The sequence below is a fragment of the Emydura macquarii genome, unplaced genomic scaffold (genome assembly GCF_026122565.2).
Source record: "Emydura macquarii macquarii isolate MOO-44397 ecotype Brisbane River unplaced genomic scaffold, CSIRO-AGI_Emac_v2 contig_3692, whole genome shotgun sequence".
NCBI lineage: Eukaryota > Metazoa > Chordata > Testudines > Chelidae > Emydura > Emydura macquarii.
Window position 1 is genome coordinate 9,964,230 of NW_027133829.1, and position 16,560 is coordinate 9,980,789.

The window sequence follows — 16,560 nt, forward strand, 5'->3', positions numbered from 1 at the left end:
GCCCCCACCCGGCTGATTTAAAGGGAACGCCTCTGGGTTTACACTGGGGTAAAAAGGGAGATCACAGCCCAGCCACGAACCCATCCTCTTGGCTGGAGCTGCTCTAGATTCGCCCTGAGATCTGGCTCCCGGTGTTTACACCACCTGGTGCCCTGTCAGTGCCTGGGGGGCTCCTAAACAGATTTGAATTCGGTTCCCTGCCCAGGCCAAAGCTCCCATCGTCAGCCACAGCGGGAGGCTTTGGTTGTCCTGACCCAGAGCCAGGACCGCGCCGGGCCCCGTGGGGGAGCGGATCGAGGGCGGGCCAGGCGCCGGGGGGCTGCTCCGGACGCCCTGCGCACCCCGGCCCGGTTGCGCTCGCCCCGCTGCGCGCTCGCCCGATGGATAAGCGAGGTGCCCCCGCTGCTGCACCAGCCTGGGCCCGGGGGGGGGGACAGAGCCGGGCAAACACGCGTGGGACGGGGCAGGACGCGACCCCGCCCTCCAGGTGCGCAGCTTTCCTCCAACCCCCCCCGGCGCCCCACTGGGCCCACGTGGGTATGTGTGTGTGGGGGGGGCTCTGCACCTGGACAGACCGAGCCCCCCCACCCCGATCCCGGGCAGGCTTGGGCTCCCCCCCCCCCGCAGGTATCTGCAGGTGCCCCCCAGCGCCACGGGGGGGGCGGTAGCAGCTGGGTCCCAGGTAAAGCGCCGGGGAGGGGGGGGGGCCGAGCCCCCGCCCCCCGAGAGCTGGGCACCAGCCAGCCCCGGCCCCCCCCTCACCTGTCTCCATGTTGCGCTGCACCTGCGGCTGTCACCTCTCCCGGCTGAGGCCGCCCCGCCCCCTGCCCCACCGATAGGCTGGCCCGGCCGGCCCCCAGGCCCCCATAGGCCGGCGCCGCCGTCCGTCAGTGCCAGCTCTTGCCTGGTGTCTTTGCGCGGAGGCTGGGCAGGTGAGCTGGGTGCCCCTCTCCCTGGGGGGGGCAAAGGGGGAGGGCAGCAGAGCGAGGGTGTCTCTGCCCAGGGGTGGGTCTGACCCCCAACTCGCAGGGACGCTCCCCCGGCCGCCCCAGGGTGGGGTCTGAAGGCAGGTGAGGGCGAGTTGCTGGGGTGCCCCCATGGCACAGAGCTGCCCCCCCATCTCTTAACCCCCCCCCCCAGCCACCCTTTGGGAAACCCCTGCAAGCGCCTCCCTCTGGCGTCTCCGGGGCGGCTGAATTTGGCTTGACCCTGCCGCGCGGCGTCCCGCAGGCTGGGGCCAGCTCGGCCCTGTCCGTCGGATCCGATTGTCCTGCGTGACAGGGCCGCGTGCTCGGCAGGGACCGCAAAGCGCTCTCCAGCTGGAGCGTGGGGGGTTGCCATCCCCCACGGGGCGAGCGGGGAAACTGAGGCGAGCGTGGCCCGGGTGTCGCTCTACGCCCATCCCGCTGACTTTGCTCGCCTGGGTGAAGGGACGAATGCGCCGAAGTGACTCGCCCAAAGTCACCCAGCACCTCAGTGGCAGAGTTGGGGGTACAATGAACCCAGGAGTCCTAGCTCCCAGTCCCCCCATGTTCCAGCTACTGGAACCACTCCCCTTCCAGAGCTGGGGAAAAGAGCACAGGAGTCCTGACTCCCAGCTGCCTTTGTTCTAATCCACCAGCTCCCACTCCACGCCCTGAGCCAGGAAGAGAACCCAGGAGTCCTGGCTCCCATTCCAATGCCCTATTGCTCTTAATTATTCTGATTGGGCTAAATTCTGGGGTCCTGACCTCCTGGGGGCGGGAAGCACAGAACTGGACCAAGGACTCTGTCCCAGCGAGCCCTCCCCCAGCCCTAGGCCATGATCCAGTGAAGTTGAGAACTCAGTGGCTTGGCTCTGCCCCCCATCTCTTAAAGAAACAGTGCGTGCTGAGGAGGGAGCCAGCCGGCCCTGGCTGCCTCCCAGGCAGAGAAATGGGCAGATTCCATTCTCTCCCCTCAAAATAGCGAGGGCCGCCCCCGATGTCCTGAGCCCCCACCCCGAGGCCTTGCCGCTCCTCTCGCCTGGGGAAGCGGTGTCCGCCTATCGTCGGTATAGCTCCCTTGCTGCTGGGCTCACCGTGAATGTCACCAGGAGGCGAATTTGATACCGGGCCGGTTTCAGGTGATACGCACCTGCCAGGTATTAGATACCCTGGGGAGAGGAGCTGCCAGGTGGGGGCTGAAGGGCGAAAGGTTTGCCTGGAGCAGAGCCGGCTCTTTGCAATTCCATTGGCAAGCTGCCCCACCGGCTACCACGGAGAGGCGCCTCGCTCCCTACCCCGGCTGGCAGAATCGGCCCCTGTTGCACCAAACTCGGCCAAGAAGCAAAGGAGCCAGGTGGAAACTTAATTCACGTACAGGCAAAGCAAATGCCTCTCATGAAGCGGGGCTGAGCCGAAGTCAGGGCTGTCTATAAACTACTGGCGTTATTATAGCCTCAAGGACATTGTCACAGGGTTTGCAGTACTCAAACAGGTGACAGGGTCTGCTACCCTTTCTGACGGGTGCTTTGGAGAAAAAGCATAAAACCAATGCACCTGTCTGAGTAATATCATCCCACCGGGCAATTTCTTCCTGACCACAGCTTCCCTTCCCCACCATGAAGCATGAGGACTGAGAACCCACTTTACTAATCTCAGTGTTCCTCATAAGTTTTTTCCTCCCTCTTATTTATAATGATCCCCATAAAACTTGAACCTGAAATTTTACTTTCCATCAAAAATGTATCCTACCTACCCATGTATATGGCCCCACTCACCCCAGTGACTGAGAACCTCACAGTCATGAATGGATTTTATCTTCACAACTCCCCTGTGAGATAAGGAAGCAGCATTACCCCCTTTGTATAGATGGAGAAACTGAGGCACCAAGAGGTTACGCGACCTGCCTAAAGTGACAGATCAGGTCAGAAGCAAGAATTAAATCCAGATCGCCAGGCCCATGCTTCAACTGTAAGAATATCTTTCCTTTCATCAAATACACATCAGTATAATATCCTATCATCATTTCTCCAGAACATACGCTGGTGACAACCGAAAAATCGCACAGACGTCGTACAGTGTAATAGAGCTGGGGCAGCAATTTCATGTGGAGAATGGCACTGTAAGCCCTGGGCTGGTTCTTTCTCACACTGTAGTAAGACAGTCTTGAATGGAAAAGATCTGATTTTATAATCACGCTGCTGTGTCTGAATCGATCGGCCTTGCTTCTCCTAATTCTGCTCTCGATGTCAATGGCAATAAAGGGGGCAAGGAAGGACTCAAGGGCCAACATTTGCAATATTTGTCACTTGGTTCTGTCCAACTGTTTGCAAAGGTCACAGAGTTAGGATGAGGTTTTTTACCAACTAGACAGCAGTCAGCAACCCTACAATAACAAAGCAGCCTCCTTAGCCTGACATTTGTGAGTCCGACGATTACAAATCTGCGTACACGGCTTACAGTGTTATCTGAGCGACACCACGATAACAAAGCAGCCTTGGAATGCAATGGAGATGAATAATTTTGGTACTCAGTTACATTTCAGTCACAACTTTCCTCTGAACTTTTATAATAAAACAGTTACTTCCAAAATTATGCGGCCTGGCCAAAGAGACTGTTATTGAGCTATCAGATATCGAGACGGCCTGAATGTGCCTGTAATTGTTGTATTTCTATATCAATGACAAGCGAATGATTCTTTTAAAATAGACTTTAATGTAATAATCAGTTGAATTTGTTACTACAAAAAGACATATTTCCCCCCAGAGTTCTTAACAATCACACTATAACAAAGTCAATCAAAGTGAAATCATGACGGTTCTCTTAAGTCTCCCCCAAGGGGAGATTTTTTGACATTTTTCTCTAAGTGATGTTCACTACAAATATTGATTAAAAAACAATTAGGAGCACCTGTCTAAATCATTAACCTCCGGGGAGTTATATCAGGGATTAATCTAGCCTGTTCTTCATCTCCTACAGCCTGTTGCTTGGAGCTGGCAGTACTGAAGTGACTGATGTGCTCCACCCCAGAGGCAGCTGCATTTCCAGTGTGCGATCAATCATGCCAGCTCCTCCAGGTTCCAGTCTAGTGCAACTCCTAAAGCCCAGGATGAAAAGAGCTGGAGAGCCATAAAGTCATTATTGTGCACCCCTTAAAATAATCCAAAACATTGTGTAGAGCCAGGATACAAATATAGCAGGTGCATAATATAACACCAATGTCTGTCACAGGAGAGATGAGCTTCAGCCATTGTCAATAGAAAGGGGGTGATTTATTGAGGCTGATGCTACTCCCCTTTTTGCCACAAGTCATATGATGTGACTCGGTTTCCCTATCTAAGGAGGGGGATAACAATGGGCTACCCTGCATGGAAGTTGTGCGGTTAAATTCCTAGCTGTGTGTTGAAATCTGCAGATGGAAAGTTCTCTAGGTGAGCAGTGTAATTGATCAATATTGATATTGTGACATGTGTGTGTGAGGGATGTGTGCACACTACAGTGTGTACACGTGTATGGGTGGGCATCCGGGGGGTGTGTGTACCTGGGAATATGATGGATGCACACGCAGAACTGGGCGTGTGAATACACAGGTGGGTCAGGGTAGGTTTGCAGGTATCAGGATGTGTGTGAGGGATGCCAGAGGGTGTGCGTGCAGCTGGCAACCTGTGTGAGTTTGTGTGTTTGCAAGAGGGTGCGTGGGTGTGAATGGTCAGGCTTGTGTGTGGAGTGTATCATTTTGGGGTCCGTTTGTACATAGGGGTGCAATATCTGAAGGACAGGGTATGCGTGTGCACGCAGTCTGTGTGTGTTAGTAGACGTGCGAAAGAGAAGGTGCCAGTCTGCGGAGACAGCGTTGTGTGTGTCTGTATGGGAATGAACCTGGGCGAAGCGGAGGGCGTCAGTGTGTGTGTTAGTGGGTGTGTGTGGGCACCACACCAACTCTCTGGGAAGCAATCGCCCCCGCCCGCCCCGGGCAGTCCCTGTTGGCGCCGCCTGTGCCCGGCAGAGCTGGCTCTGTTGCCGGGCTGGCGCTCAGCAAGTTTTGCAGTACACCTCGAAGAGGCTGGCCACGGAGTGCATGCGGTAGAAGATGCCCAGCGGCAGGGAGATCTTGACGATGATGACCCAGAGGGTGAAGCCATAGAAGGCCTGCTCAATCTGGCTCACCAGGTGCGGGCGCGTCCCATAGGCGTAGAGGATCCACACCTAGCAAGGCAAGGGGGCCGGGCGTCAGCAGCAAAGGGGCATCGGCCGTGCTGCTTGCTGCGTTCCTCCGACTGGATGGACGCAGACCTGCAGGGACCGATGCCTAGGGAGCCCCTTCGCTCCTGGTCCCCCCCCTCAGCCCGTTGAACCCGTCACCAAGGCAGAGACCGGCCTAGGGCATTATTCCTCCTGACTGTACCCATCCACTGGGAACGGGACCAATTGCACAGCAGTCACCGAGCACCAGCGCTGCAGGAACGACTTTCGATCCCTGCTGGGCCAGGTTCCATTCTGCCCCTGGCTGGGGCATCAACACCCCCCCACCCACCCCCAGCATCGTCTTTCCTAGCTGGAGCCCTGCGTGAATTTCACCCCCCGCTGGCAGGACCAGAGCAGGTGGTGCTGAGTGCCTATGGCCACGCCGTGCACGGCCAGCAACGTGGGGACGCGGCTAGACTGGGGGCTGCCGGCGTCCACCCGGCTTCCTGATCAGCTGGCTCATCACCAGCTGGCGTCTGCTGGTGGGGCAGGACCTGGGGGTGACGCTCGTAGCTTAGCCATGCCAAGGCGGGACAGGAAGGAGTAAAAGGCTGGGACGGAGCAACGGGGACTTCATCCAATCCTAGGAATCCTTCCCTTTGGGGTGTCTGGAATCATCCCCTGACGGCAGAGGTGGGTGGGGGGGACCCTGCATTGAGGATGAACTATGCCACCTCCAGGGCCCCTGGGCTGCATTAGACAACGGGGGACCCTCCGGCTTTGCCCAGGGATTATAATGATGTAATTGAATTGTGAGCAGCGCCCAAGGGTATGTCTGGGCACACGGGCAGGCCACGTGACTCCCCGCAGGCTGACTTTTCTGCAGATCAGGGGATCCTGCCCCACCGTCTCCTCTCCCCCGTATCTCGCTGAAAGGCTGGGAAAGGCCGGTTACCATCAGATGCTGCGGACTGTCTGGGCTGAGCCCAGCTCTGCCTAGCATCAGAGGCAGGAGACGGTGCAGACGGCGCTCTGAACATGGCGAGCTTCGTGCTTCATCCGCATGGGCCGAGCCCATCCATCCTTAGGGTGAAAGTCACAAGGAGCTCGGTGCGTTTAGCTTAACAAAGAGAAGGCGAAGGGACGGCTTGACCCCAGTCTATAAGTACTGACACGGAGAATAAATATTTGATAACGGGCTCACCGAGACAGGTCTAACCCGATCCTGTGGCTGGAAGGTGAAGCTAGACAAATTCAGATGGGAAATCAGGCGTAAATTACCAACTAAGTGAGAGGAATTAACCACTGGAGCAATTTCCCAAGGGTCCTGGTAGATTCTCCATCGCTGACCATTGTTAAATCCAGGTGGGATGTTTTTAATAAGAGCTCTGCACTAGGAATTATCTGGGGGCCGTTCGCCAGCTTGCGTTACACAGGAGATCAGACTAAATGGTCCCGTCTGGCCTTCGAATCTATGTTATCAGTCAGTCGTGTGCCCGCACGGAGCGTCATTCACTGGACAGCATGTCGGGGGAAGATCCTCTGAATATCTGACCTCCGCACAGGCCTGGGGCCCCTTAAAGGGCGTGGGCAGCATCAGGAGAGGAAAGCGGGCAGCGACAATCCAAACACAACCGCTTCCCCTGAGAGAGGCTGGGAGTGAAACTGACAAGGAGACCCCACGGCACGTGAACCCGCGGAAGTGGTGGAAAGCGGTTTGGATGCTGACAGCTCATTCACTTTTAGCATCCCAGGCCCAGATCCTCAGACGGCGCAAATCAGCTCAGGGCTGCGGACATCCGCGGATTCGCACCAGCCGACACTCTGCCCCCCCTCCACAAAGTGCTATTAGTGAGGTAAGGCATTATTATCCGACTGTTAGCCCCACACTTTATCCCATGGTTCACCACCCAGCCTGCAATAAATAAACCTGTAGGCCTATCGTCAGGAGAAGGGCGGAAGCTGAGGGTCCTTGACATTTGCCTCCCTTTGAAGGCATCTGCAGTTTAGAAAACATTTTTGGCCTTTTAACCCTCGGAATCTATGAATTTGGTTGCTAATAATTAAATCGTCTGCTGCTGGAAGGTGCTAATGGTGGACACCAGGGGTTGCCAAGTATTCTCAATAGAAGGGGCAATCAAGCCTCTCTATATAACGGAGACAGGCAGTGAGGGTGCCAGCCAAGGCAACAGGTCAGAACCAAGCCAGGAGGGGTGTGATCATGACCTAAGAGGAAGCAGGGGACAGAGCTTCTTGGGCACAGAGCTTGCTGGAGGGCAGACATGGGGATTTCTGAGAAGGGCCTGCTGCAGTGTTTGTTTCTGCAGTGTTGAGGGGAACAGGACGGCGGGTTCATTCTCAGTAACGAAACAAGTTTACACCACGGCTAGATTTACCCGGAGCACTGATTTCTCCTCCTCACAGAAACAGCCCTGCCCAAATATTGGCTGCCCGCTCGGAATAAAAGAGGCAACAATCATAGTTAAGAGCAGAGGTGCCCCCCTTCCGTCAGCTGACAGCTGACTCACCCCAGTGGGCGCCTGAATTGCTATTGAATATGCAGTGCGCAGTTCAGGGCTTTCTGCAGCGCTCTGACTCACTGGCTGTCACAAAGCAAGTCTGCTGGCATCTGTGTGAGTAAATGTGTCTAGCAGTCTGTCCTGAGCCTGGCTGTCTGGGATATCGCACTCTGCTGTAGTGGGATGTTCTGCAGAACACCGAGAAGACCAGAAAGCATCCTGAGATCTTTCACTTTCACTGGGACAGCCCAGTAAAGAGGGAGGTGAAGGGAGCAGGTTTAAAGGGCTCCGCCAAAGCATAAGTGACATCAGGAAGGCTGGCTGCAGTTTAATCCTGGCATCTCTCTGCATTGCAAAAGAGGGTGGGCTGGCTCAAAAGATTGCCAGGATGAAAAGCAGATCTAACAAAGCTCCACTCTCCCACCTGGTCGCTGATCAGTGACCATGGAACATAGAATCACAGAAGATGAGGGCTGGAAGGAACCTCAGGGGGTATCTAGTCCAACCCCCTGCTCACAGCAGGACCAACCCCAATTAACTCATCCCAGGCAGGGCTTTGTCAAGCCGGGCCTTAAAAACCTCTAAGGATGGAGATTCCACCACCTCCCTAGGTAACCCATTCCAGTGCTTCACCACCCGCCTAGGGAAAAACTTTTCCTAATGTCCAACCTAGACCTACCCCACTGCAACTTGAGACCATTGCTCCTTGTTCTGTCACCTGCCACCACTGAGAACAGCCTAGCTCCATCCTCCCTGGAACCCCCTTCAGGTAGTTAAAGGCTGCTATCAAATCCCCCCTCATTCTTCTCTGCTGCAGACTAAATAAGCCTAGTTCCCTCAGCCTCTCCTCATAAGTGATATGCTCCAGCCCCCTCATCATTTTTGTTGCCCTCCACTGGACTCTCTCCAATTTGTCCACATCCTTCCTGTAGTGGGGGGGCCCAAAACTGGACACAATACTCCAAATGTAGCCTCACCAGTGCCAAATAGAGGGGAATAATCACTTCCCTCGATCTGCTGGCAATGCTGCTACTAATGCAGCCCAATATGCTATTCGCCTTCTTGACAACCAGGGCACACTGCTGACTCATATCCAGCTTCTCATGCACTGTAACCTGCAGGTCCTTTTCTGCAGAACTGCTGCCTAGCCCGTCGGTCCCCAGTCTGTAGCTGTGCATGCGATTCTTCCATCCTAAGTGCAGGACTCTGCACTTGTCCTTCTTGAACCTCATCAGATTTCTTTTGGCCCAATCCTCAAGTCACTCTGTATCTACCCTGACAGTCCTGGAGCTGATCAGCGACTATACTGCGTCACAGCGTCAAATCTCCAGTGGCAACGAGTTTAGGCAACAAATCGTGAAGCCTCCTTCGCACCGGCCCTTGAAGGCTTTAGCTACCTGGATCTCCAGCTCACCCAGGAGCCCTCTCAGCAGCATGGAGCAGGTTAGGCTCCGTTCCTTTCTCCAGCGTCCCACGGCCTAGCACATTGATGGATGGGAGGCATCAAGCCCAGTGCGATCAAGAGGACTCATTCCACGGACTGACTTTCCACGGATTGCCTGATGTTTCCAGATCATCACCCAGCCTGTTTTTTATCTACTGCTCCCTTGACTGGCCCTCAGTTCTTCCTTTAACCACCACAACAGGGAGATCGGCTGGGTCCTTTGGCAAAACACACCAGCCCCCACCTGGGTACCAGATTGTGGGGATCTTGGAAGTCAACGGAGCGGCTTCAGTTTACACCCGCTGAGGATTTGGCCCAGAAGCTTATTCCTCAGAGCTTTTTCCCTGGAGCTGGTTGATTCAAACCCTCCCTGTTCAGGTGTAGCCCTAGAAGCATCCACGGAGGCATCCCTTCAGGGTGAAACTCTCTGGATGGGCAATCAGCCCTTTGTGTCAAAGGAAGGCTCGTGACCAGGTCCCCGCATGGGCCCAGGAAAGCAGCATGCACTGGGCGTGGGGAAGGCGGGGAGGAAGCAGAGCCGGGCAAACAAATCACTTATTTTTCACTGGAAATTTTGAAGATTCCCCGCCCCCCAAATCAATTCTTTTTGTTTGTTGGTTGGTTTTTTTTTTTTTTTTAAATGAAAACCAGAAACTGGAAAATTTTCGCTCCAACTTCAGAAAATCGCGACCCCAGTGGAAAGTTTGGGGTGGGTCAAAGAGCTGTTTTTTTTGTCCCTTTCCCCCAGAGTTAGACAAACAAATTCCAACTGTGTCTAGTGAAAAGCCCAGGGGCTGCCTTAGGGGATGAGCGTGAAACTGGAGAGCGCAGTGCCTGAAGCCCTGCTCCCCGGGGCCGGGCTGGCGCTGCTCTGGCTTGGGTGTCTGCGGGAGGAGCTGTTTGGCCCAGATCTATTTGCAGATTGGGCAGCTTGGGACGAGAGCTGGGCAACATTTTTCAACTGAAACTCTTTTTCAGCCAAAAAAATGCAGATTTGGGCGGACCGAAAGCTTTTGCAAACGCGTGTCGACGTAGGCGAATGGTTTCAGTTGGGAAGAAACCTTTACAAGAGTCAAAATGCTCCACGTTGACGTTTCTGTACGGAAACATTTTCGATTTTTCCATGCCAAGGAATGACTTTTTGTGGCGACACTTCCTGGGATTTCGCCAGACAGACGATGGAACCGGTTTGAGAAACGCTCAGAATGGAAACAGGCCTTTTTTGTTTCGGCTTGACCGAGAAATGTGTTTTGACTTCTCGATTCGCCGCCAAGTTGGGAAAAGGTCGGTTCTGGGTCAGCTGAAAACCATACCCCCCCCTCGATTTTTTCAGGATTGTCAAGAACCAAAAAACCCACTATCTGCCCAACTGTCTTTGTGATCAACCTGTCCAGGGAGGCAGGCCCTCCTGGGTACATTCTGCAAATCGTACCAGACAATAACTAGATTCTGTGGCGCTGATTTCTGACCTGGACGGCCCTGACACCCCCCACCCTTTGGCCAAGGGGCAGCATTCCTCTCTTTGGCCCAACAAATTGGCAGCTCTCGGTCTTGTGTCTAGTGGATGGATGTCACACCAACAAAACCCCCTCCTATCACCTCCTGCCTCCTTGCTGGCAGCCTCAGTGGCTGAATGGGGTTATGGAGACTGAGTCTCCATCTCATCTCTGGCCATGGAAAGCTAGAGCCCCGGGGCCAGACAATCGGGCAGCCCTGAACCTGCTCACCGAGATGTTGTAGAAGATGAGGAGGATGGAGATGTTCTGCAGGATCTTCCGCCGGATGCTGAGCCGTTTCGGCTCCCCTCTGGGCTTAGATTGCTGGCCTCCTGGGGGGATCCTGGCCAGGGAGTTGTTTCTGCCGCAGGTCAGCCAGCACCCCGGCACCTGCTCCTCCAGGTGGGCCATGATATTGGCTGGCGCGTGGCAGCTGGCTGGGCAGATGACGCACTTGCTCTCGCGCTGGGCAGCCGCATCCTGCAGCGCTGGCTCTCCGGCAGGGCCTCCGGAGATGGAGAAGACCCATTCGTTGCCCGGGGGGCTGCCGGGGACATCAGGCTGGCGGGCGGGCCGGGAGTAAAGGGCTTCGGTGATGAAGAGGTTCTGGCCCAGCACCTGGATGGTCTTGCAGAGGGAGAAGCAGAGATCCAAGAGGTGGAGGCTCCCGTTGATGTGCAGGAAGAAGATGGCCACCAGGGAGAAGACGGAGACCATGAGGGGCCCGCAGGAGCTGCCTAGCAGGAGAGTGACGTCCAGGCTTCGGACCACGCTCTTGGAGTAGTCGGTGGAGGACGGATCTCTCTGGAGCCGGTAGGTGGCGATGCCGATGAGCGAGGCCAGGAACATGGCGGAGAGCAGCACCGAGTTGAAGATGTAGTAGGTCCGCAGGGCCTCGGGGACCGTCTCGGGAGCCTTGGCCAGCACGCCGAAGGAGATCATCACCCCAAAGGTGGCCGAGATGGCCAGCGCCCCCAGCACCAGCCCCACGAAGGCCCCACTGAGGTGGAAGCGGCCCCGGGGGCGCGGGCGGGGCTGGCGGGGGCAGGCCGCCTGCCCCGTGTTCTTCCAGATGACGTAGAGCATGGTGGAGGAGAAGAGGCTGAACTCGATGTTGAAGGGGTGCAGGTAGTCGGCGCCCTCTGAGAAGATGTGGCACAGGCTGGTGGCGCACGAGCAGCTGTTGGTGGGCGAGCTCCCTGCAGGGAGGGATGGGGGGGGGTCACTCAGTGCCAGCCCGGGAACGGGGCACCATGGGGGGAGAGAGACTGGATGGGGGAGAGGGCTGTGCATAGGGGGGAGAGCAAGGCTGTCTGTGGGGGGCTGTGCCTAGGGGTGAGGGTGGGGCTGTACATAGGGGGGCAGAGGGCAAGGCTGTCGTGTGGGGCTGTGTGTGAGGGGGGGGCTTTGCCTGGGGTGTGGGGGCTGTGCATGGGAGAGGGAGCAATGGGCTGCGGGAAGGGCGAAGCAGGCCAGCGGGTGGGGATAATTCCCTGGACTGGGATCTGTCTGGGAAACCACATCCCCGGGGTGGAGAAGGCCAAGGGGCGGAGAAGGGCAGGGTCCAGGCCCAGGGCTGGGAGGGGGCCATGAACTTGGATCCGTAGAAGGGAGCTGAGGGAAGCCTCCCATCCCCTCCGGCTGCCTCCAGCCCCACCTCACCGCTGGTCCAGGTGGGGGGTGTATAAACCCCATCACTGGACTCCGTGGCTGGGCTGGCCCCAGTGAATGTCCATCTGTCCTGGATCGCGTGGCATGCACTGCGGGAAGGGGGTGCTAACCCTCCCTGCCACGGATCTACCGCCCCTGCCCCCCCCACCCAGGGGCTCTTACCATGTGTGGGCCACGGGCTCTCCGTCTCGTGAGCATCGTAGATCTCCTGCAGCTGCTTCATGGACTCGTCCAGCACCACGCTCATCCACATCAGCACATTGGTGGCCAGCGTGTGCATCAGGCCAAACCTGGCGGAGGGAGGGGAGAGGGTAGGGGGGGAGCTCACGGCCCGGCCTGGTCCCGGCCGGTAAATCTCTCCCCTGTCCCAGCACACAGGCCGGGAGCACGGATACCTATTGAGATGCTGCTGCTCCTGGATGCAGACCTTGGCGTGGAAGGACAGCAGGGACACCTGTGCCAAGGGCAGAGACAGGGTCAGAGAGCTGTGACGAGCACAGAGAAAGGACTGGCCACCGCCTAGGAAGGGTTGCAAGCCCCTTTCCTTTAGCAGCAGCAGCCGTCTTGGGAGGCAGGCTCCCTCCTGGGGACCTGACGTTGGTTCTTTCTTGTTTCGTGCTTTCCCTCCTTCTCCACCCGGCCTGTCCCACAGGGGTCCTAGGGACAACGAGGCTGGATGAGGGCACACACAGCGCACGCCCCAGTGCCCTCTAGTGTTAGCAGCCCCCACTCGGGTAACAGCCTACTACAGCTCCCACTAATGGAGTCATCCCCTGTGCTGCGTGGGGCTAGTGTCGCCGGGGTGGGTCGTTCCAGACAGTCTGACTCCTCCCCCCTGGCTGCTAGTGCTCCGAGTGTGCGAGGCCCCCTCACCTGGATGATGGTGAACACGGCTTGCACGACGGGGAAGGCAGTGATGAGCAAGGACGTGCAGTTCTGCAGCTCGTAGTAATACCCCAGGGAGAGGCAGTCCAGCACCAGCGTGGCCAGGGCAAAGAGCGAGAGCCCGCCTGTTGGGGCAAGATAATGCCATCACCGCCACCCCGACAGACAGCGCCCTGCCAGCCATGGGGCAGCCCTCCCCCCAGCCCCACGGCAACGGGTCAGTCTGGGCACCGTGGGGCCAGCGGAAGGGAAAGTGTGGGGCTGCCCTGGCTTTGCTTTCTGTCTGCAGCACCTATCCATACCTAAGGAGCGTGATGGTCGTGCAAATGCAGCACGTGACAGCAGAGACGCCACCACCGTGCTCTCTCCTGGCTCCTTCTTGTCTGTTCGCTGCGTGTGTGTCAATCCCCCTTATGGTTTTCACCCCTGCAGCACCCGCCCACCGCCCGTGGGTGAGTCACCAAACCCCGGCGCCAGGTGGAGGCTGCCCCAGGTGCGTGGCCGCGGGGTGCCCGAGGAGCAGACGGTACCTTTGAGCCAGCTGGCCCCGGCGTGGTGGTCCTGGTGCATCTTCCGGCCCTTGTTTTCGGAGGAGCGCCAGCCGAACCACAGCATCCAGGCACAGGACGTGAGCATGAGGGTGGCCAGGAAGCCGTGGACGTTGCGGCTCTGGGGGCTGCGCTGGTGCATCTCGGCCAGCAGGACGGCGCTGCCCAGGGAGGTGAGCAGCACGAGGTAGAGCAGGGAGAGCAGCGAACCTGCCCGGGCATTAGCCAGGTCCTGCCAGCCCGCACCCTCCGGGTCAGCGGGGGAGTCCGGGCCTTCCTTGCCCTGCTCCTCAGGGGGGTGAGGGGAGCCCAAGGGGGGGCACCGCTGCAGCACGTTGCTCATCGCCCCAGGGATCATGGCTGTGAGGGGAGGGGACAGGGAACCATCAGAGATGGGGTGGGATGGGCCCAGGGCGGAGATGGGACAGGGGAGAGGAGCGGGGTCGGGGGGATATACCCCAGAAAGAAGACCTAAGGGGGGGGTTACACTGCTCCCCTTACACCTACTCACACGCATACACCTGCGCTCGCATCCCCATCCAGCCAGCCTATCTCACTTTCCCCTCACCCCCTCCCCGCGTTCAGCCCCATCCTCATGCTGTGGGCTCCTTCCCCAGGCATAAAAGCTGGTGCACAGTGGGCAGGGCAGGATCCGGCCCCCAGGAACCAGCAGAAGACAGGGATCGAAGGCCGCCCGCTCCTGGCGGTCTCTGGGTGGCCGGGAACGCCCATTCCGCAGGCTGCATTTGCTGGGTCAAGCTGAACTGGGAGCAACCCAGGGCCAGGGTCTCTCAGGTGCCCCCCATGGCAGCCTCTGCCCCACACATGGAGAAGGAGGTCTCCAGCCCACCGCCCTTCCCCTCCAACCTGGCGTGGGCCTGTGAACACCGCCCGACCTGCGCCTTCCACACGTGCACCCGGACCCTGAAACAGACTCACGGACGCTCCCCGGTGTAACTCGGAGCCACTGCAGGGCGTGGGAACCACTGGAGGCACATGCTGGGCTCTACGCTCTCCACGTGGCCAGAATCGCTTGGGCTGGGGCTTCTCAGCCCGGGGGGCTGTGCCTGGCTCCAGGGGCCTTGCCCACCCCGTCTGTCTGTCCGGACGGGTGGGAGGCTGTGGGGTGACGGTTGGGTGTCAGTGGGTTAAGATTGTTAACGTGCTGGGCCAGGCTCCCGGAGCCACGGCTGCAGGGTCCTATTCCACTCAGGGGGCTCCCTTCCCCTGTTCACTAGTATCTCAGGCGCCACAGACAGACAGACAGACGCCTCCTCCCCCTCCATCCATACAAACCAGCGCAGAACGGACCATCCCAGCGTCTCGCCCGAGACGTCCAGCCTTGGGCAGAACCAGCCGTCGAGAGCCCTGGTTTCCTGGCTTGGTTCCCCCCCGCTGCAATCCAAAGTCAAAGTCCTCAGCGCCAGCCACCCGGGGCGTGTCTCACGTCTAGGTTAGATGTCCCGGCGATGGGGCGCCCGCCTCTTCTTGGGGGGTGGAGGAAGGAGCATCTGTCCCACTGATGTGGCAACAGTTGCCCCCCATTACCAGCCCCCCTGGCGGTCCTAGAACCTCAGGGTGTGATTCTTCGATCCCCCCAGCCTGTCCCCCCTGCTGGGGCCTGCCTCTGCCCCACACTTACATAGTGCTAACCCAGGAGCGTCTCTCACGCCGTCTTTCGTCCTTGCCGGCCCACGGGCAGGGGCACAGGCTGGGGCACTTTGCACAGGGTCGCCTTAATATTCCCGGGGGGTGGGTCGTTCCTTTGACAACCCGGCACCTCCCACTAGAGCCATCGGGGCTGGGGAGGGGGGAATCGCCCTTTCACGGCAGATTGGATTTTAATAACCAGAACGTTTCTGGAGCGGTTGCAGCAGCTCCCTGTTGTCAAAGGCCACTGGGGGGGGGGGACGACCTGCTGCTGAATATCCAAGGACAAAGGAAGGAGAAATCAGAAATCGCTTGGTTTGGGGAGGAGGGAAATGTCCCTTTAAATCTCTCCAGGTATATAAATAGAGATCAGACTGTTTCTCTGGTCATTAGGGAATTCCAGCCAGCACAGCTCCTGTAACCCCAGTGGGGCACAATCGGGGATGACTGCAAGGCTAGTACTTGGACTCTACTGCTCTGAAACCACAGAGTCCCATCCTTCCAGCTAGAGGAGAATCCTCATCCCCTGTTAGCAGTACAGGGGGTAGGACACACCAGCGAACAATTCAGATTCCATCCAGCAGGGGGCAATGGCACATGCCCGTGCCTGCATAAACACGGCAGCGCACGGCAGCGCACGGCAGCGCACAGCCACACGCACCGGCCAGCTCACAGCGGTGTGGAGACACACATTACATTAACGCTAGCTCGTTAACTGATCATTCTTATGAAGTCGTCAGTCTTTAAGATGCCACAGGACTCCCGCTGCTTTGCTAAAAACAGACTAACACGGCTACCCCTCTGGGACTATTCTTGTTCTAGTATCCTGAAGTGCGGTAGCACCTAGAAGCCTGCAGTCATGGACCAGGGCCCCATTGCGCTAGGTGCTGTACATTGTGCGGGAGGCAGCTGCCGTCCCGTGCCCCGGTGTGCAGAGGAGAGGCACACCTGGTGCTCTCTCTCTGGGAGACTTGACTTGAGTTCCTTCTTGTTTCCAGTGCTGTCCTCTTGGCACCGGGCGGGGGCGGAGGGGCATCGGACGGGCCTGTGGCCGGGTCAGGCGTTCTCCCAGACCGATCATCGCAGCCCATCCAGCCAGGGCGCAGTGCCAGGCCCTGCACATTCCCGCTGCTGCAGGGTGCCCAGAGGCGGCTGGCACTAGCCCAGGCGTGGCTAGTTGGGTACAATTGGCTCCCCCTT

The 16,560-nt window shown here is 57.9% G+C and overlaps 1 protein-coding gene across 1 annotated transcript; it reads right to left on the bottom strand.

Moving 5' to 3' along the window:
• Positions 1-4,994: 4,994 nt before the first annotated feature.
• Positions 4,995-14,068, bottom strand: LOC137146069 (proton channel OTOP2-like). The gene is made up of 6 exons (XM_067537180.1): positions 13,693-14,068; positions 13,151-13,287; positions 12,673-12,731; positions 12,440-12,567; positions 10,838-11,805; positions 4,995-5,168 (listed from the first exon to the last, which is right to left on the bottom strand). The coding sequence occupies exons 1-6, from the start codon at positions 14,066-14,068 to the stop codon at positions 4,995-4,997; spliced, it is 1,842 nt and encodes a 613-aa protein (XP_067393281.1).
• Positions 14,069-16,560: the final 2,492 nt, after the last annotated feature.

Coding starts and splice junctions, on each gene's coding strand:
- LOC137146069 (XM_067537180.1), bottom strand. CDS start 14,068: ATGATCCCTGGGGCGATGAGCAACGTGCTGCAGCGGTGCCCCCCCTTG. Junction 13,288..13,692: donor CGGGGCCAGCTGGCTCAAAG/GTACCGTCTGCT, acceptor TTGCCCCAACAG/GCGGGCTCTCGCTCTTTGCC. Junction 12,732..13,150: donor CCGTGTTCACCATCATCCAG/GTGAGGGGGCCT, acceptor CCCTTGGCACAG/GTGTCCCTGCTGTCCTTCCA.